This window comes from Eptatretus burgeri, chromosome 6 (genome assembly GCF_056783735.1).
Source record: "Eptatretus burgeri isolate ZD-2024b chromosome 6, Ebu_testis_v1, whole genome shotgun sequence".
Lineage (NCBI taxonomy): Eukaryota > Metazoa > Chordata > Myxini > Myxiniformes > Myxinidae > Eptatretus > Eptatretus burgeri.
In genome coordinates, this window is record NC_140966.1 from 4,782,043 (window position 1) to 4,807,304 (window position 25,262).

The following is a 25,262-nucleotide window of genomic DNA, read 5'->3' on the forward strand; positions in this document are numbered from 1 at the left end:
TCCTGAGGACCGACATTTAAGCGGCCGATAATGTTTTGTTGGATAAATTTACAACCCATTTTCTCTCATCGCCAAAGTGCGAAGGTTTGTCATTATGTACGCATGGTTGCTGGCGTGTGGTGTCATGTGTGCAGCGTCGTGACATTGGGTTTGTGTAGTTTCTGGGGTGTGAAGTGCAGATGTGGTGTGGAGACAGTTCTGTGCATAGTTTGTCCAGTTTCGTGGTGTGTGTGCGTGTAACAGACTCACTTGTCACCATCGCTCAGTCTGCTGCCATTCCGAGGAGGCGTTCGAACAGAGCCCCGTCCATGACTCCACAAAGTTTCTCCTGGAAAACTTCTCCATCCTTGATGAGGTGTCGAAATCTGCGATGTCCGTCCTTAATTCTGAGTCTCAGAAAACGAAAACCTGTTGCTCGCATTATGTCGTTTACCTCGACGCTCTCCACCGGGGGTCGAAACCTCAGTGATCGAGGGAGCAAGCTTCCTTTGAGGCAGATGCAGGTACTCCATGGCATGTCGCTTGTGGGACTTCACGAACAGGGGGCAAAGCTTCCAGGTTTGCACTCCAGAAGCATCCATTATAGTTTGTACAAGTCTGGAGACAGCAATGGTTCACGAGCGGTATTTGACCATGTAGATTGTTTCAGAAGTCAAGGATGAGACAATGTGATAATTTTTGACCAAGTTATAAAAATGATCAACATGATGTGGTACGAGTGAGGGGTTATTAGCTGCAAAATGTTGAAAACCCGGTTTCGTTCAACAACTTTAAAAATGACCTTTGCAAACCTTTAAAGGTCACAAAACAATGTTGTGGACATTAAAATAAGGAAATAGGATACGTGCTATAGCTTATTGGAGTTAGTTCGTCGAAGAAGGTCGAAAACCCGGTTCGATTCCCACAACTTTGACCTTTGTGAACTTTAAAGGTCAAAGGTCAAGGATTATGACCTTTGGTGCAAAACTTCCTCCGGAACATTCCAGGAACAATATAACGTCATATAGGCTAGATGGCATTTCACTCTCCTCGGATTATCCATACTTTGATGAAATCACCATAAAAACAAACTTGAAGGGGGCGCCACGGGCAAGGTGTTCGAGATAGAGCAAAATGGTTTCAAGACTTTAGGTGGGGAATGACCTCAAGATTATGCATAAAAATATTGTCATCCCAGCTCTCAAAGTTTGGACGGTCGTATGATTTTTGTCAAAATTCGCAATTTTCTAAGTTCGTGACCTTGACCTTGGGACAAAAATGAAAAAAAAAATCGAGGTCTGTGGGGCTATGCAGGTGCAATTGGGCTAACCAAATACCGAAAACCCCTGCCAGATTCGACAAACCCCCTCGGAAAAGATGCAAATTGAAATCGGCTACCCCCTAAAAACATGTTTTTTGGGCGTGGCTCCGCCCGTAATGGGCGCACCATGCCCATTCTCAGGAAAACACAACTAGATCATGATATAAACCTCCCACCTAAATTTTATCAGGATCGGATCAAAACCCACGGAGTTATGCTCGGGACAGACAGACAGACACAGCAATAACGAATATAGTGGTCACTTACTTTTTCGTGAACCAATAAGATTGGGGCAGTTGGGATTACACATTTTTAAAGAAGGCGCTTCCAACCAAAAGTAAAAAAAACTAGATCGACTCCACTAATTTGAGAGAAAAAGCGAGAGCAGACCTGGTCTCAGGGAAACGTTTCGGCGGCTTCGCAGCCGGCTTCATCAGGCACAATAGACCCCGGGCCTCGGCACGTGTCGGGTTTTTATTTCGATATAACCACTCATTTACGGTCACCTGCTAGTGCTCGAGGTTAAACGGAGGAGTGCTTTTTATTTTGCAAAAGCAAAAGTCAAATCACATCATCGATGGGGTGCTCTGCAGTTTTTTGTTTTTACTTACACGTGATCTGGTGTTGTATGTGTGTGTGCGCTTGTTCTTTTTCTGGGGCACGAACACGATTGGTTTCATGTATGGGTTGGGCATGATGAGGTGTTGGTTGTGTGGGTGTTGAGGTTCTCGTTGGGTGTTGTGAACATGTGGATGTGGTGTTTGGGATTGAGTGTTTGGTGCTCACCTTATCCAGCCGTTTGCACCATCCAGTTTTCGCCATTTGCATGAGGTGTGTATTGTGTGGGTATGTCCACTGTCTCACCAGTTCGGCCACCCACCTGGCTCTTCACGTGCCACACTTCCAAAATCAACATGTGTCGTTTGTTAGATGTAGTGCCTTGGACACGGGTCCCATCAAAGTCTAATTTCTGGCCAAATTGCAGGCAATGACATTCTATGGCTGACTGGGTCACCTTTTCAAGCCTAATTGCTCCATCATGTTTATCCAGTCGTTGTTTCAAATTCCTTCCAGTTTCACTAATGTGGAATTGGTCACAGTCTCTGCAAAATGAATGGTAAACTCCTCCAGATTTATCACCAGTTGGTATTGGGTCCTTTCGTTTTGAGGCTTGTCGGCGACGCTAATCTACGCGTGTGTGTGTGTGTGTGTGTGTGTGTGTGTGTGTGTGTGTGTGTTGCAAGGTGATTAAAAAAAAAGTTAACATCTAAAAATGGATCAATTGCTCAATTTATTGCTAAATCTTCACAATGTAGAATCTGGAAACTTCATGGGAAAAGTTACTATACAGTGTCATTCATCGAGTAAAGGGTGTCAAGTTCAGATACTTGCCCAGCATCACAAAGCCAAATGGCAAACGATTCAGTTGCCATAATGGTGATGCAATCCAGGTGTCTTTTGCCCCCCCCCCCCCAAAACAATAATTTTGGCCATCGTGTGCACACCCTCAACTAACACAACAGAATATTGGCTTAGAGAGGAAAATGGGGGGGACATGTATGCAAGGAAAAGATACGACATTCATATGAACTACAGCTCATTGAAACAAAACCATAGATTGGCAAATCATAATAAGAATATTTTTTAAAATGGCATTCTTGATACAGAATTGCTTGATTTGCCAAATGCAGAGGCAATGCCCACACACTTGCAAACCAAATAGCCTAAGTTACAAGTTTTCAATAAAAGGGCACTTACTTGGCAAACCTTGGTCAGATTGAAACCTTAGTGCAATAGCATAAAGGGGTACCAACAAATTTACATTGCAGCGTTTATAATCAAAATAATTCATTTTGGAAAAGGTTCAGGCATTCTTTGCCCAAACAATGGATTGTCTATTAAATTACTACAATGATTAAGTTAAGGAACAGGTCTTTTTGCAGTAATAGGTCATGGATTGAACAGCACTTTCAAATCAGACTGCCATTCTGTTTTTGGATTGCATTGATAAAAATAGTAAATCCAGTGCAAAGAGTTAATGGTGGACACAAGATTCGGAAAATCCCAGTGGATCATGGGCCTTGTCCATCGATTGTTTCATTTATTACATTTTAGGTGTAAATAAATATCCAAGCTGAACTCGGGCTGAGAGAGGGTTACGGCCAAGGATGCGAGAACAGCAAGTGTGAAATATGCAAGAGCACTGGATGGAGAAAGATAAACATTCAAGCCATTATAATCATCAACCACCAACCAGATATGCAGCACGCTGCACCCCTTAATGCTTTGAAAAGCAACCAAGATGATTTCCTTAGCTCGGTTGATCAAATGTGGAGCTGGAATACTGATCATTTTCACTCTTCACCTCAGCTCCAACTGCTGGTGGCATGGATGCCGCAATGGCCTGTTCACGATGCCAGGCACAATGCTTCAACAGCCTTGTAACGTGTGCAAATCCCGTGCCACACTGTTCGCAGGAGAACAGGCGCTCTCCACGGTGAGTGTTGTCGTGTCGGAGGAGGTGGTGCTTTAGTTTGAATCGCATCCCACACTCGTGGCACATAAATGGCTTCTCACCAGAGTGCAGGCGGCGGTGACGTGCCAAGCAAAAGGCTTGCGAAAAGCGCTTCCCGCACTCTTCACAGCAGAAGGGCCGCTCGCCTGTGTGCCGACGAACGTGCACCAGCAAATGCGACCTGTTGGCGAATCCCCGGCCACACTCATCACAGATGAAAGGCCGTGGAGGTAGACCTCGTGGCTGAGTATCTCTTTTTGAGTTCCGGCCCGATACTGTCGCAGCCTGCTTCCAGGAAGAACGCGCCGGTCGCTCTGCTGGATAAGACTGGTTCTCTCCGGATGTTGCTCTCTGCCCCAAGCCATATGCATTACCTGTTAAGGATCATGGGTATGTGGAGGGGTAGAGGGAAACCAAAAAACAATCCCAGCTCTAGTACTAGCACAGGTCACAGGCCTCACACAACACTAAAACGAGCATATACAATTAATGCACAAACTTTTAAGTTTTAAAGACTTGAACATATTGTTCATCCAATTATACTTTTCAAAACCACATCAGATTCTGAGAAAGATTCAAAATGTAAACAACCATTCAATATTAAAGCACATCTTGAATTGTGTGCACACATACATATACATTTTTAATTTGACTGACAGAGCTTTTGGTCTGAGAAAATGGGGTAAGGGGGTTGGAGGGGGGGGGGATAAGGGGGCAAAGGTTCATCCAAGCAGCTGCCTTTCAGAAAATTAACTTACAGGGCCTACAGAAAGTCAACACCCCCTTTCAAATTTTTTACCTTTTATTGCCTTGCAGTCTGGAATTAAATTGCATTCAATTAGACTTTTTACACCATTACTTACACATTGTAACCCACAAATTCCAAGTGAATAAATAAATAAATGAAATCTACAAATTTCAGATAATTAATTAGAAATACAAAACTAGAATATCTTGGTTGGAAAAGTGTCCACCCCCCTGAGTTAATACTTGGTGGAAGCACCTTTGACAGCAATTACAGTTGTGAGTGTTTGGATAGCTCTCGACCAACTTTGAGCTTGAACAGAAGAATGAGCAAATATTGCCAAATCAAGGTGTGCAGTCAGATTGCATGGAGAGCGTTGATGAACAGCAATGTTCACGTCATGCCACAGATTTTCAATTGGATTTACGTCGGGGTTCTGGCTGGGCCACTCAAGGACATTCATCTTTTTGTTCCTAAGCCACTTCAGTATAGCTTTGGCTGTGTGCTTCAGGTTGTTGTAATGTTGAAAGGTGAACTTCATCCCAATTTCAGCTTTCTTGCAGAGGGCAGCAGGTTTTTAATCTAAGATTCTTCTGTATTTTGCTCCATCTATTTTCCATTCTATCCTGACAAGTGCCCCAGTCCCTGCTGATGAGAAACATCTCCATAACATGATGCTGCCATCACCATGCTACACAGTAGGGATGGTGTTCTTTGGGTGGTGTGCGGTGTTGGGTTTACACAAAACGTAACGTTTTGCATTTCGAACAAAAAGGTCCATCTTGGTTTCATCAGACAATAAAACTTTTTGCCACATGGCTTCAGAATCTCGAGTACTTTGGGGTTTTTTTTTTTGCAAACCTCAAACAGGACGCAAGGTGGGCTTTTTTGAGTAATGACTTCCTTCTTGCCACTCTCCCATACAGCCCAGACTTGTGGAGTGCTTGGGATCTTGTCACATGCACACAGTAACCAGTCTTTGCCATAAAAGCGTGTAGCTCTCACTCTCACTACGTCTTTTCGAAAGGACCGTTTAGAACCCCCTCCCCCCCATACACTTTCTCAACAATCCTCTGGAAGAAGTCCTTTCTTTCAAGCTTCTGGGTCTCAATATCTGCCATGACCTTTCCTGGGAAAGCCACATTTCAAACCTCGCCTCCAAAGCCAGTCGCCGACTGGGAATCCTCCGTCGTGCAAAGTCCTTCCTCGGCCCACCTGAGCTCTTGACCACTTACAAAGCTTTTGTCCGCAGCCTGATGGAGTACTGCTCTCCCCTCTAGGCTGGTGCTCCTGCCTCCCACCTTTCTCGGCTTCACGTTGTAGAAACCAAGGCATTTCGGATCATTGGCATCTCCCAAAATGAGGCTGTCTTTGGGTCTCTCACTCAATCACCGCAGGTTGGTCAGTGGTCTTTCTGTCTTCTACAGTCTCCTCTCCAGCCTCGCCCCCCCCTGCTCTTTCTGCAATTTGTCTCCACCACATTTCCACAGGGCGCTCAAGGTCCGCCAACAACCCCCTTCTGGTAAAACTACCAAAATCACGAATCACTGCTCACCTTCACTCTTTCATTCCTCTTTTTCCCCACCTTTGGAATAAACTCGCTCAATCTATTCATTCTCATTCTTCCCTCCAGGCCTTCAAAACAGCTGTTCACCACCACCTATCATCCCCCATCCAAATCCTCGATCTTTTCTACCCCCGATAATTATCCACCCAAGCCCACCTCCTTCAAATTCCCTGTAATGTCCATCTTCTACTCCCCATGTTCCCCATCCCATCCCTCTCCCTTCCCACTCCTGTCTCTGTTCCCCACTGTTTTGTCCTTCCCATTCCCTCCCCTCTTGTCTCATGCCACCCTTGATGTGCGTTGTTCGTTAGGCCTAATGGTCCAGGAGTATGAAGTCAAATTTGAGTCAAACCCAGAACAAATTTATAACAAGCTGAAACTTTCAGGATATGTTCAGAAAACTGTCAGGAATAACATACTAAAAGTCCCCAAGAATGCCCCTTGGGGCTTTTGAGAAATTCAAGATGGTGTCCAAGATGGCCGCTGGCTTGAGATTTTCTCATATTTCAAGCTGAAATCATCATCAGAATTAAAAATAATGGGTCAAAACATCGATTTTAAGTTACAAAGAATCAATTACTATGGCTATTTTTTAAGATAAAATCAACTTATTACATATTTAAATATGGCTGACATGCACAATACAATGTTTTCTTTTCAGAGCAGGAGATGGAGTCGTGCATCATTTGTAAGGACTTATGCATCAAGGATTTTGTGCAAGTTGGACCCAAAGGAAGGACAACTTAAGTAGCTGCAAGCCTTGAGAGACAGGATGGTCTTCATGAACTTCTACAGATACAGGAGTCACTGACACTTCACATTGCCTGTAGAAAAGCCTACACCTGGGAATCATCCATCAGATCTGAGACGAGAAAGTCTGAGAAATCAGCGGCAGATGAGGAATTTGAACAACCCACCCTGTGGTCCAGAACTCCTTTGTTTGACATCACTACACAATGCCTTTTCTGCTCTGAAGTACTGATTACTAGCAGCAGACTTGAAACCAAACGCAGAAAGTTAACAAGCAATGCAGAGACAATAGAGTTCAAGAACAATGTGTTCAAAAGGGCAACAGAGAGGGGTGATGAGTGGGGAGAGGCGGTTACCAAAAGAATAGAAACAAACATTGATTTGGTTGCCGCAGAGGCAAACTACCATCGTGCCTGTGCCCAGGAATTTCTTTCTAACCAACAAAAGTTGAAACCTGTTGGCAAACCAGTTGATGTTCAAAGGATTTCAGCTTTCAATGAGCTATGTGCATATATAGATGACAATGACGAATGTCAATATGCAGTTTCTGACCTCATGGAGCATATGGAAACATTCTTTAATGGTGAGGAAGGCAATTCTCTCAAGTACTTCAAACAGAAACTGAAAGAGCGATACAAAGATGATATCATTATAACAAGCCGCCTCCCTGGAAAATCCAGCATAGTCAGTGTCTGTGAATCTGTTCACCGGATACTTCGTGAGAGGCGGGTGGCAGATCAAGCAGCTGACAAAGCTTGTGAAAATGAAAGAATAATTGAAATGGCAGCTTCAATTATTCGTGATGAGATTCGTTTGTCAGTGTATGATCTCGGTGATTATCCAACCTTGGAAGAAACTGAAAATGGTTCCTCTGAGTCCTGAGTCTCTGAAGCTCTTCTTGCACAAGTTGTTGGACCCAAAGGGCAAAAATGCTGCTGTAGTGAGTCGGCGATGCACTGCCATTGCCCATTCTGTCATTTCTGCCTGCAGACCAAGGTCTTTCATTTCACCAGTGCTACTTGCCATAGCAGTGTACATACATCGCAAGTATGCCTCTCGTGAGCTGAGAGACATCCTCATAAGCATCAGTTTTGCAGATGACTACAAGGAGGTCCAGCGATTTGAAAACAGCCTCATATCCGCTGGTGAGCCCTCCTATGGCCTCAATGGTTTCACCCAGTGTGTATTTGATAATGCAGATTTCAATGTTGCTACACTAACTGGGCACAACACTTTCCATGCCATGGGTGGCATTGCTTGTGTAACACCACCCGGAACAGAAGAAAAGTCTCCTGTCAAACGCACAATGCAACTACCCCCAGCTGAAGCAGTTGGCACTTTTGGGCACATACCCATCAAGACATACAGCAAACCTGCAGTTCCTGCTTTCGTCAACGTTCCAGTTGGCAATTTTGCCTCCAACAAGTGCTGCAGCCAAGCAACATTCCTTCAGAACATATCTCACTATTCAGGAATGGATGGGGAGGCCCTTGCAGCCAACAGCATGGGGGTGGAAACTGGAGGACATCCTGACTCTAGTTGACACTGACAGTCCCATTGCTCCAGACACTCTGCTCAACATGATCTCTTGTGGCTGCAGAGCAGATGGCTGTGGAGTGTCGTGTGGCTGCAGGAAGATGGGGGTGCACTGCTCTGCCCTGTGCACAAAGTGCACTGGTCAAACCTGCAACAACGCAGCACCAATGCCATCCTTGCTGGATGCTGAGGGAGAAACTGAAGAATCAACTCCTCTTTCTCCAGAAACTGATGATGAGGATCATGACTGAGGGTGAACATGTGTCATGTTGTAAATATGTTTCACAAGTTTTAACATTTGTAATTGTTTTTTGTTGATGTATTCAATACAATACATGAATATTCTTATTTTACTCTATTTTTTAAGGTTTCTATAATATTACCACAGATATGGTGAAAATTGTTCATAGCCCAGGAGTAATAGGTTTAGACCTATGTATAACTGAAAAAGGATTTCATTAAATCTTCAAAATATTGTTGAAATTGAATTCCCTGCCCCCAAAAAACATATATTTAGACTCATTATTTGCATTTTTATGACGTTTTAAGCCTGAAATATGAGAAAATCTCAAGCCGGCGGCCATCTTGGACGCCATCTTGAATTTCTCAAAAGCCCAAAGGAAGATTCTTGGGGATTTTTAGTATGTTATTCCTGACAGTTTTCTGAACATTTCCTGAAAGTTTCAGCTTGTTATAAATTTTTTCCGGGTCTAAACCTATTACTCCTGGGCCATAAGTCACATTTGCCACGGTGGCCATGGGGTCTCCAAAATCTACGGCCACTAGCAATTATACGGCAGCCACAGTATTTCCACGGTCACACAATGTAGCAGTCACATATGTTTTTCTTTTTCGGGGAGCAGCACGGCATATTTTGAAATTGTGGAGACCGAAAACGTGAGGGGGTTGACCGGCAAAATCAATCTCCTGATTTTTTCCAATGGAGTGTGCATTTCACTTGCTGAAAAGGAGATTAATGTCAGAAACCCCCCAAAACAAACAACTGAAAATGGCTGCAGTAAAGGCTTGGCAAAGCATCTCAAAGGAAGATACCAAGAGTTAGGTGATGTCATTGGGTCACAGGCTCGATGTAGTTATTGCATGCAAGGGATATGCAGCCAAATACTAACGACTAAACAACTTTAGTTTACTTTAAGCTAATCTGTTCCCATACTTGTGCTGACCTAAAATGGGGGGACTGAACATAAAAAGTGCTATTGTTCTACAATGGTAAAACATACATGCAGAGAAATCCCAAGAAATAAAATCTGACCTTCTGCACTCTTGCCTCATATTCATCATTCCATCTCAAATCCAAATTTCTTGAGTATTTTAGCAATAATAACAAATTTGACTTCACTGTTCCAATACTTATGGAGTCTACTATGTACATGCAAATATAACTGTCAAGGACAGGTGATGGTATGGAAACTGAAAGGGGGAAGCATATTACAACAGCAACAATCGCATTATGATTGCAATAAATGGAGACAACAATCCCGTGACGGTTGGGCAGGAATGCTTTGAGAAGAGTTCACTTTTGACTGGGCTGATGGAATAAAAGGAGCTGAGAGTAAATTAGTTTCCGCAAGCAGGATTGTAAGCATATGATGTTTGATGACTGTGAAGCGGTGAGAGGGATGACAGACAAAGGGACAGGCACTGTCATTTTATTTATAGAGCCTGTTTTTGGCAGGTTTGTTATTAAAACTGATCCTGAGGTTTTTTTTAATCGATGAAAACAACAATCCTATCACAGTAAATACCATGTTTATTTGGTTATCACTCCTGTCCTTACAATTCATGAAAACATACTATGTCTTCCAATGCGATTTTACTGCGTGTGATCGATGTGTGTGGGCTCCACCATGAATCCGAGTTCCCTTAATAAAATAAAAATAAATAAATAAAAGACTTCATTTAAAAAATAATCATACAATAAATATGAAAAGTATCCATGTGTTTGGTTGTTACCTCTGTCACCAAAAGTGGACAGAAGTTATGTACAGTGACTTGTAAAAGTACTCAATCCCCCCCCCTCTCTAAAGTTTTCACACGTTTTTATGCCACGTGAGCCTATTTCATGATGCTTTCAAATCAAACTTAATCTATCTACAATTCCAGCAATCTGTGTGTGTGTGTGTACGTGTGTGTGTGTGTACGCGTGTGTGTGTCTGTGACTACTGTTTCTCAGCAACCACTGGTCCAATCTAATTGAAACCTGCTCTGTATATTGCTGGGGCCCTGTGGATGTGCCTTTTCAAAGTTTGATATTAATCGCACAAGCGGTTCCCAAGTTATGGCCATTTATTTACCAAACCAATGACAGTACACGGTGCTATGACATCACGATTGACGTCAATTCTTTTTTTTTTTTTTTTGCACATACGGCCACGCGAGAGCGAAGGAACGGCCTGTGTGGTTGTTTCTGGAACGCGGTTTTAAAGTTTTTTTTTTGCACGTACGGGCACACATGTATGGGCACGCAAGAGCGAAAGAACGGCCTGTGTGGTTGTTGTTTCTGGCACGCGGTTTTAAAGTTGTTTTTTTTTTTGCACGTACGGCCACGCACGTACGGGCACGTGAGAGCGAAGGAACGGCCTGTGTGGTTGTTATTTCTGGCACATGGTTTTTTATTTTTTTTTTGCATGTATGGCCACGCACGTACAGGCACGCGAGAGCGAAGGAACGGCCTGTGTGGTTATTTCTGGCACATGGTTTGAGTTTTTTTTTTGCATGCATGGCCACGCACGTACGGGCACGCGAGAGCGAAGGAACGGCCTGTGTGGTTGTTATTTCTGGCACATGGTTTGAGTTTTTTTTTTTTTGCATGTATGGCCACGCACGTACGGGCACGCGAGAGCGAATGAACGGCCTGTGTGGTTGTTGTTTCTGGCACGCGGTTTTAAAGTTGTTGTTTTTTTGCACGTACGGGCACGCGAGAGCGAAGGAACGGCCTGTGTGGTTGTTATTTCTGGCACATGGTTTGAGTTTTTTTTTTTGCATGTATGGCCACGCACATACGGCCACGTGAGAGCGAAGGAACGGCCTGTGTGGTTGTTTCTGGCACGCGGTTTTAAAGTTTTTTTTTTTTGCACGTACGGGCACACATGTACGGGCACGCAAGAGCGAAAGAAAGGCTTGTGTGGTTGTTGTTTCTGGCATGCGGTTTTAAAGTTGTTTTTTTTTTTGCACGTACGGCCACGCACGTACAGGCACGCGAGAGCGAAGGAACGGCCTGTGTGGTTGTTATTTCTGGCACATGTTTTTTTTTTTTCCATGTATGGCCACGCACGTACAGGCACACGAGAGCGAAGGAACGGCCTGTGTGGTTATTTCTGGCACATGGTTTGAGGTTTTTTTTTTTGCATGTATGGCCACGCACGTACAGGCACGCGAGAGCGAAGGAACGGCCTGTGTGGTTGTTATTTCTGGCACATGGTTTGAGTTTTTTTTTTTTTTGCATGTATGGCCACGCACGTATGGGCACGCGAGAGCGAAGGAACGGCCTGTGTGGTTATTTCTGGCACATGGTTTTTTTTTTTTTTGCATGTATGGCCACGCACGTACGGGCACGCGAGAGCGAAGGAACGGCCTGTGTGGTTGTTGTTTCTGGCACGCGGTTTTAAAGTTGTTTTTTTTTGCACGTACGGCCACGCACGTATGGGCACGCGAGAGCGAAGGAACGGCCTGTGTGGTTGTTATTTCTGGCACATGGTTTGAGTTTTTTTTTTTTGCATGTATGGCCACGCACGTACGGGCACGCGAGAGCAAAGGAACGGCCTGTTTGGTTGTTTCTGGCACACGGTTTTGAAGTTTGTTTTTTTTGACATACGGCCACGCACGTACGGGCACGCACATACAGGCATGCGAAAGTGAAGGAACGGCCTGTGTGGTTGTTGTTTCTGGCATGCGGTTTGAATTTTTTTTCTTGTGCACGTACGGCCACGCATGTATGGGCGCATACTAGTATATAAAATGTGAATAAGTTAGGTTCACAGAGAAAAATCAGATGCTTTTCAGTTGCAGAAGTTTTCAAACCCTTTGCCTAATTAAGCCTACATCACTTCAGGAGCAAATTATTTGTATGAAAGGTTACAAAACAAGTGTAATAGGTTTCACCTGCATGTAATCAATGGATTCGCTTAACAATTAAACTCACCCACTTATCTGAGGAATTTTAAGGTGCAACTCACTTAGTCAACCAACAAGGCAAACATGAAGACCAAGGAGCTTTCCCAAGAAGTAAGGAAGTGGTGGAGAAGCACCGTTCCGGAGAGGGTTATAAGAAGATTTAAAATTCACTCATCCCTTTGAGTATGGTGAATTCCATCATTAAGAAGTGGAAGATGAATAATACCACCCAGACTCTACCCAGATCAGGTCACCCATTCAATCTCAGCAGCTGGACAAGCAGGAAACTAGTTCAGGATGTCACAGTAAATCCAACAATGACTGAAAAATCTGCAAGGCTTTATGTCCAAGACAGAGGTCAGAGTTCCTCAATCAACAATATTCTGTTCCCTTCACACAGGTGGTCTCTCTGGACAGGTGGCAAGAAAGAAGCCATTACTGAAAAACTTGAATTGAAAAGCACATTCGGATTTTGTGAAAAAGCATCTTGATGATACCGCAGGCATATGGAGAAACGTTTTGTGGTCAGACAAGACAAAAGTTGAACTTTTTGGTCTCAATTCAAATCATTACGTCTGCTGCAAACCGAACACTGTACATCACCCAATCAACACCATCCCAACTGTCAAGCATGGTGGTGGCAGCATCATGTCATGGGGCTGATTTTCATCAGCAGGGACTGACAAGATTATCAGGATAGAAGGGACAATGGACGGTGTAAAGTACAGGAGAATCCTTGATGAAAACCTGCTTAAGCCAGCCATGAACCTGAAGCTGGGTTGGAGATTCACATGAAGCTGGGTAGGAGATTCACATTTCAGCAGGACAATGAGCCGAAGCAGAAAGCTAAAGCCGCAATGGAGTGGCTGAATAAGAATAAAATAAATGTTCTTGAGTGGCTTATACAAAGTCCTGACTTGAACCCAATTGAATATTTATGATGACACTTGAGGATTGCAGTCCATCGACGATCTCCATCAAACTTGGCAGAACGAGAGCAATTTTCACATGAAGAATGGGTGAAGATTTCACCATCTCAATGTGAAAAGCTGGTAGAGACATACCCAACTAGAGGGGGAGCACTCGGTCAAGTGCAAAACCTCCGCCACCAATACTGCTGGGTCACTTAAGTGAACCTGATATCCTATTCATTGTCGGTCAAAACGGATCAGACTCTACGGAACCACGATTGAATAAACTAAACTAGATCGACGTGCATGTAGAAATGCCAAAAAAAAAAAAAAAAAAAAAAAAAATATAAATTTTTTTTGAAAAAAAAAGGTGCAAAATTTGTTGTTTTTTTCTCTAACAATTTTTTTGGGGGGGTTGGAAATCACTTAAAACATGTAGAAATGCAAAAAAAATTCAAATATTTTTCAAATAAAATCGAATTTTTTTTTTCTCTAACAAATTTTTTTTTTGGTTGGAAATCACTTAAAACATGTAGAAATGCAAAAACAAAAATTCAAATAATTTTTCAAAATGGCCACCATAGCGGCCAAATTGGACTTTGGACCAAGTCCAAAATCTAATGGCATGATTCTTCGACCATACCTAATCCCCCCACCAAGTTTCGTCGAAATCCGTTGAGGAGTTTTTCCGTAATACTGTTCACAAACAAACAGACAGGGGTGAAAACAGTAACCTCCGTCCATCTTAGATGGCGGAGGTTAAAAATACTCACAGCAGTCATTGCTGCAAATGGTGCTTCCGCCAAGTACTGACCGAAGGGGCCGAATATTATACAACCAGTGAATTTTGATTTGTACATGTTTTTAGCTGGTATTCCTGACATGTAACTTTCTTCAACTATAACAGTGTTTAGTTTGATCTTTGCAGTTATGAATAAAAAAAGTTCACTTGGAAAAATTGTTTCAACATAACGAGTAATTCATCTAAATGTGGCATTATTGGAAGAGGGTGAATACTTTTACAGGCCACTGTATTCACCTCTGCTTGCGAGCAGGATATTTCAAAAAGGTATGGACAGATTCAGACAAAGCTTGGTGGACAGGTTGGGTGTGTGATGACGAATCGATTCGATTTTGGTGAAGATCCGGATCAGAGAATTTTCGTGATTCTTCACAATTGAGAGATGGGGCCAAAAACACGATGAAATACATGACTATTACATACACGACATGGCCAAAAGTATGCGGACATCCCTTCTAATTAGTGGATTTGGATATTTCAGCCACACCCATTGCTGACAGGTGTATAAAATCAAGCACACGGTCATGCAATCTCCATAGAAAAACATCAGCAGTGGAATGAGCCATACTGAAGAGCTCAGTGATTTTCAACGTGGCACCGTCATAGGATGCCACCTTTCCAACAAGTCAGTTTGTCAAATTTCTGCCCTGCTGGAGCTGCCCTGGTCAACTGCAAGTGCTGTTATTGTGAAGTGGAAACATCTGGGAGCAACAACAGCTCAGCCACAAAGTGGTAGGCCACACAAGCTCACAGAACAGGACCACAGAGTGCTGAAGCACGTAGTACAGAAAAATCGTCTGTCGTCAGTTGCAACACTCACTACCGAGTTCCAAACTGACGCTGGAAGCAACGTCATCAATAGAACTGTTCGTTGAGAGCTTCATCAAATGTGTTTCCATGGCTGAGCAGCCGCACACAAGCCTAAGATCACCATGCGCAATGCCAAGCGCTGGCTGGAGTGGTGTAAAGCTCACCGCCATTGGACTCCGCAGCGGTGGAAACTCGTTCTCTGAAGTGATGAATTGCGCTTCACAATCTGGCAGTCTGACGGATGCCAGAACATTCCCTGCCCGAATACATAGTACCAACTGTAAAGTTTGGTGGAGGATGAATAATGGTCTGGGGAGTTTTTCATGGTTCGGCCTCAGCCCCTTAGTTCCAGTGAAGGGAAATCTTAACATGACAGCATACAATGACATTCTCGAAGAATCTATGCTTCCAATTTTGTAGCAACAGTTTGGGGAAGGCCCTTTCCTGCTTCAGCAAGACAATGCTCCAGTGCACAAAGTAAGATCTATACAGAAATAGTTTGTCGAGATCAGTGTGCAAGAACTTGACTGGCCTGGATAGAGCCCTTACCTCAACCCCATCGAACACCTTTGGGATGAATTGGAATGCCGACTGCGAGCCAGATCTCATTGCCCAACATCAGTGCCCGACCTCACTCATGCTCGTGGCTGCATGTAAGCAAATCCCGGCAGCAATGTTCCAACATCTCGTGGAAAGCCTTCCCAGAAGAGTGGAGGCCTTTATAGCAGCAAAAGAGGGACCAACTCCATATTAATGCCCATGATTTTGGAATGAGAGGTACAAGCAGGTGTCCACATACTTTTGGCCATGTAGTGTATCGTATACCATGAGACATGTCCGTCCGTAACTGTGGGGGGAGGGGGACATCAGCACGTCAGTAAGCTAGTAATAAGAAATAACTGAAACCAAACATGGCAGACCTTTAGCATTTTTTTTTTAATATGCTATATTAAAACGCACAAATCGTATTTGTCGTTGAAAATTCTGGAGTGAATTAGAAAATATCTTTGTCCAAGATCACTGAATAAATTACACAATACTTTATGTACTGACATATTTAAGACTTGATAATATAAAGATCAAAAGCTCTTTCCACCTCTGTCAAAGTATAATTTTGCGTCTTCTTCCAATGCGAATACAAAGAGATGGGCAATGTGGCTTACTCATAGGCAAGCTTTACACCCGAGTGCGTCCTTCGATGATCGCGGAGATGATGTTTTAGCCTGAACCAGCGGTCGCACTCTGGGCACCGGTATGGCCTCTCGCCGGTGTGTGTGCGTCTGTGCCGGACCAGATCTGAGGACTGTCGAAACCTCTTGCCGCAGTCTTCGCAGGCAAATGGCCGCTCACCGGTGTGCGTCCGCTGATGGATCTGCAGGTACCGCTTCTGTGAAAAGCCCTGACCGCACCATTGGCACAGGAAGCCACCACGTTCACCTGCAAAGCCCGGCGGCTGGAGAGGAAGCAGTGGCGGCGGTAAGTTGGATCCCAGAGCCAGCTTGCGCCAATCCTCCCCTTGTCTTGCACCATCTCCATCCACTCGGGAAGTCACCTCACACGGTCTAACGTCTGCTGTATGGCCTCCTCCCACCGTCTCTGCTGCATACAGTGCCATCACACTCATTTAAAGCTATACATGACAGCAGAATATTACTGCATAAGTACCACAAAATCGTGCATTTTGAGTTAAACACAACAAACATGCAGGTTTTACCTGAGCAAAATGTATCAGGTGGTTCTGCGGGGAACCAGTCACTTGGATGAATTTCCTCACTTTCCTCCCCGTCAGCATGCTTCCCATCAACTAAATCTTTCACAGAGTCTGTGAGAGCAAAACAAACAAAAACATCCTTTTCGCACCATCAGGTGCATCGGCTGCCGAAGCAGTTTCATTGGCTTGGGGGCACAATCCTGGACGGGTTGCCATTCCGACACAGGATACTCAATTGGCTCATTGATTCTCAAATCTGGTACTCATTTTGCAGACCTCAGAAGGATGACAGGCTGAGTAAACCCAGCTGGTGATACTTATAGAATGACAGGAGCTTGAATTCAGGACCTTATTATCTTTACCCAGCCACCATTACCATTAAGCCACCACCCATGCTTGTACTTGACTGGCCGACTTCCAGAAATATGCTTCGAAAAGTCCTGATGGCATTTTTTTGTTAAAAGTTATCAACCCTGCTAAAAATTATGACCATGGTCCAAGATTGACCCAGTTGGCATCGCGGCATTTGACCTTCAAGGTCAAACTTAAATTTTCTTCAAAAATGATCTCCCATCTCTACGCTTACAAAAACCAGAGATGGAGACAAAATATTGACCAATGAGTTATGGTGCTGTAAAGATTGAAAAAGAATGGGAAATCATGAATAAAATTCTGATGAAAAATGCAAATACATCTTCAACCTTTTGACACACAAAATACTTCCCAACCGACATGATCTCAAATTTGACGCAAGAAAATGTTTTGAAAGGTTTGGCCCATAGTATTCGGCACTCAAAGGGTTAAACTTGCCTTCGATGCACGCAGCACTTATGTACACTTCTTGTCAGTCTGTGTCAGAATGTTTGCAGCCCCCTGCCATTATATACATTTAATCTGCATCTTTAACATGCATGATTGAATTTGACCAAAAGTACGGATCAATTTGACGCAATCGTGGTGGTTTCAGGTGGTGGCGCTTTACTTCTGCAGATGTCGAACATGGCCGATGGCATTATCCCTCCAGTTACCATGTTAAAGCAAAAACGAGACTCCTCTTCCAACATCGATTAGTTATGATGTCTCACCTGCCAAGAAATCAAGAGAGTGGGTGATCAACTCCGTGTCGGCTCCGAGGATGGAAAGAAACACAGAAGGGATGCTGTGGCTGAACAAGAAAGGCTTGGTGATCGAGCTTCTTTGTCTATTCTAAATCGACTCGAGAATATTTCAGACCATGACTGGAGGGATTGGGAGATGAAATGGCACAATAGCTGCGATATAAACTTTTCCTCAGAGAGCCATTTGACCAGGTTGCGGAGAAAGGTCAACAAAGGAATAGCAGGGCTTCTGTTGGAACAATCAGTGGAAACGATGACCAGACAATGGACTCTGAACTAAAGCCAGGGACGCAAGTTATTGCCAATTAATCAGGCCCTTTGTATGTTTTGTCAACAAAAGCACAAACCGACCTTACATAACCTCATGACTATGAACATATCTAAAAGGATCCATCACCTTCCCCAGTACAATTTTGTTATGCTAGTTCGGACAGCTGATGCAATTGACCTTATTGCCGCAGAAGGCAAAAATCACATCCAATGCCTAGTTGAGTTTGAAAGGAAGGTGAAGAACAACATTGTACAGATTTCGATATTCAAGAACTCTGCCATAAAATTTCTAGATGGTCTTACATTGGGTCATGTCTCTGATATGGGAAATGTATTGGACATGCATCTGACAATCACAGAGGAAAACCAAACAGTTGTGCCAGAGAGCTTCATTTCCAGAATAAAAATGTTCTTCAATGCATTGCAACAAGATTTGAGAAATCACACAAGTTTTTTTTTTTTTTTTCACCCACTATAACCGCAAGCACCACCACTTCTATACCAGAGTGATGAATCCCAGTTTGTGATTTCCGATTTCTTGACAAAGGCTCGTGAGGAAGATGAAAAGGACGATTTAGCTGATGGTGTGAAATCTTGCCATCCATCAAAAGAAACTACCTCCAGTGTAGTTTTCATTCGGCACCATGTGCGGAGAGACCTCGATTGGACATGCATCACATATGAATCTGTAGCAGCTGTCATGCCAGATAGCTCTGTCTCAGATTTAATTGGTGGAATGGCCATTCTGGATAATGAAGAAATGATGAAAGACGATGAAGCTGCAAATTGACAGGATACTATATGTTGCACAGGATATAATGTTCTCAGTATCGAAGGGAAGGAAGTTGACAACAAAACATGTTAGTTTGGGAATGACAATACATCAGGCAATGATACCAGAGAAATTGGTGGACTTGTCCCATGCTTCCGGTGATACAATTGATATGGACACCATAAGTAGAATGGATACAACCAATAACTAATTATGTTCTTCAAAAATATGAAGCAAATGGGAACATGTATGTGCCCGATTTGGTTGCTTATGAATGGGGGAGATGTATACGAGGATCAGCAGACAACCGAGATGTGCTTATGGATACGATATAGGTGGCCAGGGCACCTTCCGTTGCTGTTCGTGGAATGCACGGCAAGGAGATCCACCACCACGACCAGCTGTGTTACTCAGCTATGGTCGAGACAAGGCTTTAAGAACAGAGATCATCGAGGTGCTGTATTATGTTTATGTGGCACAATAGCCAATTTGAACATGGGGATAAAGCCGATATTTCACAATGCATCACTGATCAAAAAAAGAGGAATGGTTTTATACAAGTTAATGCAGAAATGAGGCCAAAATCTATATATTAATACTGAAGGACCAATTTTGTGCGCCTCCTAGCGGTCGCGTCACGTTTTTCTCGGTACTGTGACCTGGACTGAAAGAAACTTCGGACCTGTAAGTGCATTGCACATAGTAGCAATAGTCAACCTTCAACTCTGAAGCATCTATATATTAATACTGAAAGACCAATTTTGTGCTCCTCCTAACGGTCGCATCACGCTCTTCGCAGTACTGTGACCTGAGAAGTTTTGACACGGTGTATGTCAAAGTAGACACGTGCACAAATCAGGGGACTTCTTCACAAGGAGTAGTGTACACCAAAAATGTCATGTACAAGGACGTTTTGTAGGCCTCATTAGGTAAGGCCATGGAGTACATCGACTGGGATCCGGCTCTTACAAGAGCCGCCACTGGTTGTCATATTGGGCTCATGAAACGGAATCCGTCTGTGACGGGGTTTCGGCGAGTAATAAATAATGCCTGGATCATGGCTCAGGTGGACAGTGTCAGTGATGAAGAAGTTCCCCCATTGTCAATGTTGAAAGAGACTAAGCACAGGAGATCTTCCAGAGACAACAGTAGGGTCTCCTCTTGAATGTCCCAGCAGACACCACCACCATTAGGACAATCATAGTTTCATCCAGTTTACAAGTCACCTCACAGCTGTATGATGCCCCCTCCCAGAAGTTTGAAAAAATTGAGGTCAAAATATGCATCTTGGGGGTGATTGTCCAAATGGTAACAAAAAATGATGCAAATAAAAGTGATATTTGGGGAAGAATATAAAAAAAATTTCATCTGAACATCCATTGCATGGAAGATTATTTTCAGTGAGTTGGTACATTTTGTTATCATAAAATAAATGAATACCCAATACCACATGCCCTTTTTGCAAGACTTTTAACACAAGCGTTTTATAAGGGGGGGGGGGGAGTCGAATGCGTCACACATCATGTAACGGAGCGGTTTACCCAAATCACCTTCGCTTCAGTGTAAACCAGAGCAGACACCACCCCTTTAAACTGAAGGTCATGTAATGGAGCAGTTAAACCTCACCCCAGTGTAAACCAGAGCATACACTACCTCCTTATGCTTTCTGCACATTTGGTGGATGCGAGACTCGTTAATGCCATAATGTCTGCCCAAAAGACCTCACGTGGTACCCCTGTTGTCCGCCCGTGGTCATTTTGATTAGATTACATTTCCAATATTAACTGGCTTTTCGTTATATCAGATTGCAGGTGTACTTTATTATTTATTTATTTCTCCACCCAATTTCATGTCCGTTTATCTTTTGTCCCAGGATTCTCAGTTTTCATTGTTCTGTGCCTTCTTATAATAAGCTGTCACTGTATCATATAATAGACATTGTACATTTAGCATGTGAGAAATTTTGGCACAGCTTCAATGGCAAATCCCCGGGGAGGTTAAAATTGGTAAAGGCCCGGTCACACCTTGACGTTTTAGCCAACGTATGCCGATTTTTGAATTTTTTTTCTAAAACGCTGGCACACGTTGAATACGTTATGGGTAAGTTTTGATAACATTGAGAGCTCGCTGGCATACGTCGTAGTACGTTGCCATACGTCGTTGTACGTTGGCTTTAAACGTTGTACTTTTAGGTTGTCCTCAAATTTTTTCATGCTTGAAATTTCACGACGTATGCCGGCATATGACTCGCACGTTCCGCTACGCTGGCCACAAGTTGTATGCACGGTCTGCGATCGTTGACAGACGTCAACACATGCTACTTGTAAGTTAATCATAAGTTGAGACACGCCGAGGTAATGTTTAGCGTACCCAAAACTTATTTCTAACCTATGATTAACGTGTTGTTGGCACGTTACGCGATCGTTGGCACACATCGACAGACGTTACTTTTAAGTTACTCATAGGCTGAAAGACGTCGGTATAATGGATCGTCCTTGCGTCAGCATCCACGGCCACGGCCAGGACACTTATTTGCAGCATTCTTCAAACTTTTCTTCGGCATGACGAGGATGTTCACTTCGATGTCTAGCTTGGCTATGATTCCAATTGTCCATCGGCAGCGTCTATTTAAAATAGACGGCAGCGTCTATTTAAAATAGTCGAGTTTGAGCGTTTTAACACGTTCAGAAGAAACGCTTCAAATTTCCAAACCCCAGCGTCAAAAAAAAAAAAAAAAAAAAAAAAAAAAAAAAAAAAAAGGCGAGTGACCAATTTAAATCGTTCATTGTAAACAATGAAACTAGCTGAGTGGTACCGTTTAAAAGTCGTTGAGTGTAAAAAATTCAAATTGTTGAGCGCAAGCGTCTACTTTCAATAGTGGAGATGCAGCCATTTAAATCGTTGAGTGGCAGCCTATGAACCTACCCGTGGACACGTGGACGCAAGGACGATCCATCATAACCCACACCCTCCCCCTCACACCCACCTACTACTGCCAACATGAACAAACTAATACTAATACTAATACTAATACTGATACTGCTGACATGGACATCAACTCAAAAAGGAACTCGAAAACACTGTTGGGTTCCCCTTTTATGAACACCATTTTTATATACCAATTCCCAAAACCGCTGGGAACACGTCTTTATATGGCAGTTGTAAGCTAGAAACACGTTCATTTATTTTTTTTTGTCGACCGGAAGACGTCATTGGAATACGTCGACATACGTCGATGTGTGTTGGGAATACGTAAAGAATTGGTTCAAAGCACGTCAAACACAAGTTAGAAATAAGTTTCGCGTAAAAAAGACATTACCGCGACGTGTTTCGACTTACGAGTAGCCTTTGTGGACGTGTGTAAGCGTCCACATATCGTGTGTAAAACTTATCCCCATCGCATGCGGAACGTGTGTCATACGCCGAGTACGTCCTAAAATTTTGAACATGTTCAAAATTTCTTGACGTACTCTACTTACTACGACTTATGATAGCGTATTTAGCGTTCTACTCGCGCATACCAAACTTACCCATACCGTATTCGACGTGCCCCAACGTTTTAGACACACTTCTTGTAACGTCGGCATACGCTGGCAAGATCGCCAAGGTGTGACCGCGATTTTGACCCTTCCATTTCTACGGCAGTTATGATTTGAATCGTTGTGCGTCAGCCTTTTAATAGGCTACGTCACGACATCGTCGGCGATGTGTGCAACGCGCTATGCCTAAGTTAGACTATCGTTGGGCATCGGTTGTGTAGGCCGACAACAGGTTCAGCATTCGTTGGTATAAAGTTATCTATAACACAACGAAACGTTCTGTGTAGTTACCAATGCGTTATACATAAGACCAAGTCGCTATGAATACGTCCGAATCTTTAAAAAAAACATCAAAAGTTCAACGCAAGCCAGCGTTTTACATAAATTTTAATACGTTGCCATCGCTGGCTAAAACGTCAAGGTGTGACCAGGCCTTAATTTTCTCAAAAAGACATCAATGGAATTGACAATTCTAACCACCCCTCCAGCAGGGGTTAGTAAATATAGACAATGCCATGTGTGATTTGTACATGGGAAAGTTGCAAGACTTGATAAACAAATGAGTTTTCAAATATCGATTTTATTTGCATTTATAACACTGGTCCCCACGCCTGCCACACTTTTCTCACAACCACTCCTCCCCCAGTGAAACCGAGTCAAGAACCTGACAGATTTATTTAATGTTGAGGTGGTGCAGCACAGGCATGATGGGCTAAATGTCCTTCTCCTCCATAAAAGTTCCTTAAGATTTATTTGTTTCGTATCGATGTGGTCATAAACCACTGTGTTGAACAAACATCTTCAGATTTTGTGCTCGAGTGCAGCAGATTTGAGTCTTCACTGCAAGCAATGTAAAGACGGCACTTTGGTGTTTTCAGTCTTCTTCTTCTTGCGTATGGCAGCTTGGCTGCCGGGGCAGCTATCATTTCTTGGAAGCGAGACTGTTGCTGATGCAGTGCCCCTCTACCAGCACACACTGGTACCCATTTCGCTGACCTCGGAAGGATGACAGGCTGAGTCAACCCCCTGGTGTATTAATTCAGCAGCCAACGGGGCTTGAACTCAAGACCCAAGGATCCCAAGCCGCCACCCTAACCACTAAGCCAACACCAGCCTGGTGTTTTCCGTGAAGTTCATACAGGAGGGAATGGCAATAGAAAAATCCAACAATGGACGCAATTTCCGTATTTCTGACATACGCAGACTCTCATGCCTGGCAGACATCTGATCCCAGCAATTGCAAGCTTTTGTACATGGCTATCTTCTACAAAAATACCTTATAAAAAATGATCATGGGAGTAATTCACATAATCGTGGTGATTATGCATAATAGCATTGCACCCCGTCTGGATGAAATGGGTGAAGAAACGAATCAGCATCTTGGAATGGTACCTCAATCCCCTATAGTATAATCACAGAATGCTTTTCTGATGACAAACATATGGAAACCTCTGTATAATGGATAAATAAGAGTGGGACAGCGAGTAGAATCATTTTATGTAATAATTACTATTAACTTAACCTTTTAAGTATTTCTTTTGTGCATCACAAAGCTTAGGAGCAATCACTTGGCAAGTATTTTGACAGTCAAATGGTGGAAGAGATATTTGCATTTTCTGACAAGATTTTTATTTACAATTTGCTATTATTTTCAATCTTGACAGCACAGAACTCATTAATTGGTCAATACGTTTTTGGGTTTTTTTTTAAATCTCCATCTCTGGTTTTTGAAAGCAAACACAAAGGATATAATTTTTTGAAGAAAATTGAAATTTTACCTCAATCTCAAAATATGAAACCTTGGACCATGGTGATGCTTTTTGGCATGGTTGACCACTTTTAACAAAAAAATGCCATCAAAAGTAAAAGTATATTTCAGGGTTTTGGCCAGTCGATTGTTGTAAGAGCAAAGTGTTCTAATATTCAGAGCCCCTTCCAAAAATTAAAATAATAATAATAATTTCAAGCACAGCTTATTTAAATATAAATAAACTAGAGAGTTCATAGAACACCTACAAACTCTCTCGTTTATTATTATTATTTTGTCCAAGTACTGCAAAAACGAAAGGTTTTTGAAAGTGCCAACTGCAGGAAAGTCAATCACAAGCACCCATGCTTCCCACCGAAAGCAAAGTTGAAAGATGGCACAAAGTTCCATCAGGAACGATCCGATATCAAATTTTGAGGAAAACGTTTTTTTCTTCCGTTTTGACCCCTGTGATCCCAATTCCCCACCTCATGAGACGTGAACCCTGGAGTCATATCAACAACAAGAAAAATAATAAAAAATTGTTATACATTTCATGCATCCCCAAATGTTAATTGCATATCACACCATTTTAAAGCCTTTTTCCCTGAGCAGGGTCAGCTTTTTACAGGCTCCAATCATGGTACCCATTCTTGTGGCAAGGTTTTTACGGCCGGATGCCCTTCCTGACGCCAACCCTTTTATCGCCTTCAACACACAGGGATAATTACCAGTATACTGGTGCTCATTTCACCGACCTCGGAAGGATGACAGGCTGAGTCAACCCCCCTGATGTTAATTCAGTGGCCAGCGGGGCTCGAACTCAGGACCCCGAGGATCCAAGCCACCACCCTAATCATGAAGCCAACACCAGGCTTAAATGTTAATTGCATATACAAAGTTTAATTTTAAACCGTTTTAAAAGTGTGCCCGTCATTGCATTTTTGGTGTTGGACCTTTTGACCCTGCCTCACGGGTTGCGGCCAAAAATGACACTGCTATCGCACCTTCTTGTCATGTGGTGATCGTAACTAC

General features: G+C 43.1%; 1 protein-coding gene across 7 annotated transcripts in view; it reads right to left on the reverse strand.

Moving 5' to 3' along the window:
• Positions 1-2,573: 2,573 nt before the first annotated feature.
• LOC147024157 (uncharacterized) overlaps positions 2,574-25,262 on the reverse strand; it is a 43,821-nt gene continuing 21,132 nt past the window's right edge. For 6 of the 7 annotated variants that reach the window (XM_085883787.1, XM_085883786.1, XM_085883791.1 and 3 more), the window contains exons 6-8: positions 16,785-16,892; positions 16,508-16,669; positions 2,574-4,189 (exon numbers count right to left, since the gene is read on the reverse strand). In XM_085883787.1, the coding sequence (XP_085739913.1) occupies positions 3,612-4,189; positions 16,508-16,669; positions 16,785-16,892 (848 nt within the window). In that variant the 3' untranslated portion in view covers positions 2,574-3,611. The remainder of the gene's footprint in view (positions 4,190-16,507; positions 16,670-16,784; positions 16,893-25,262) is intronic. The other variant, XM_085883785.1, reaches the window with a different exon arrangement.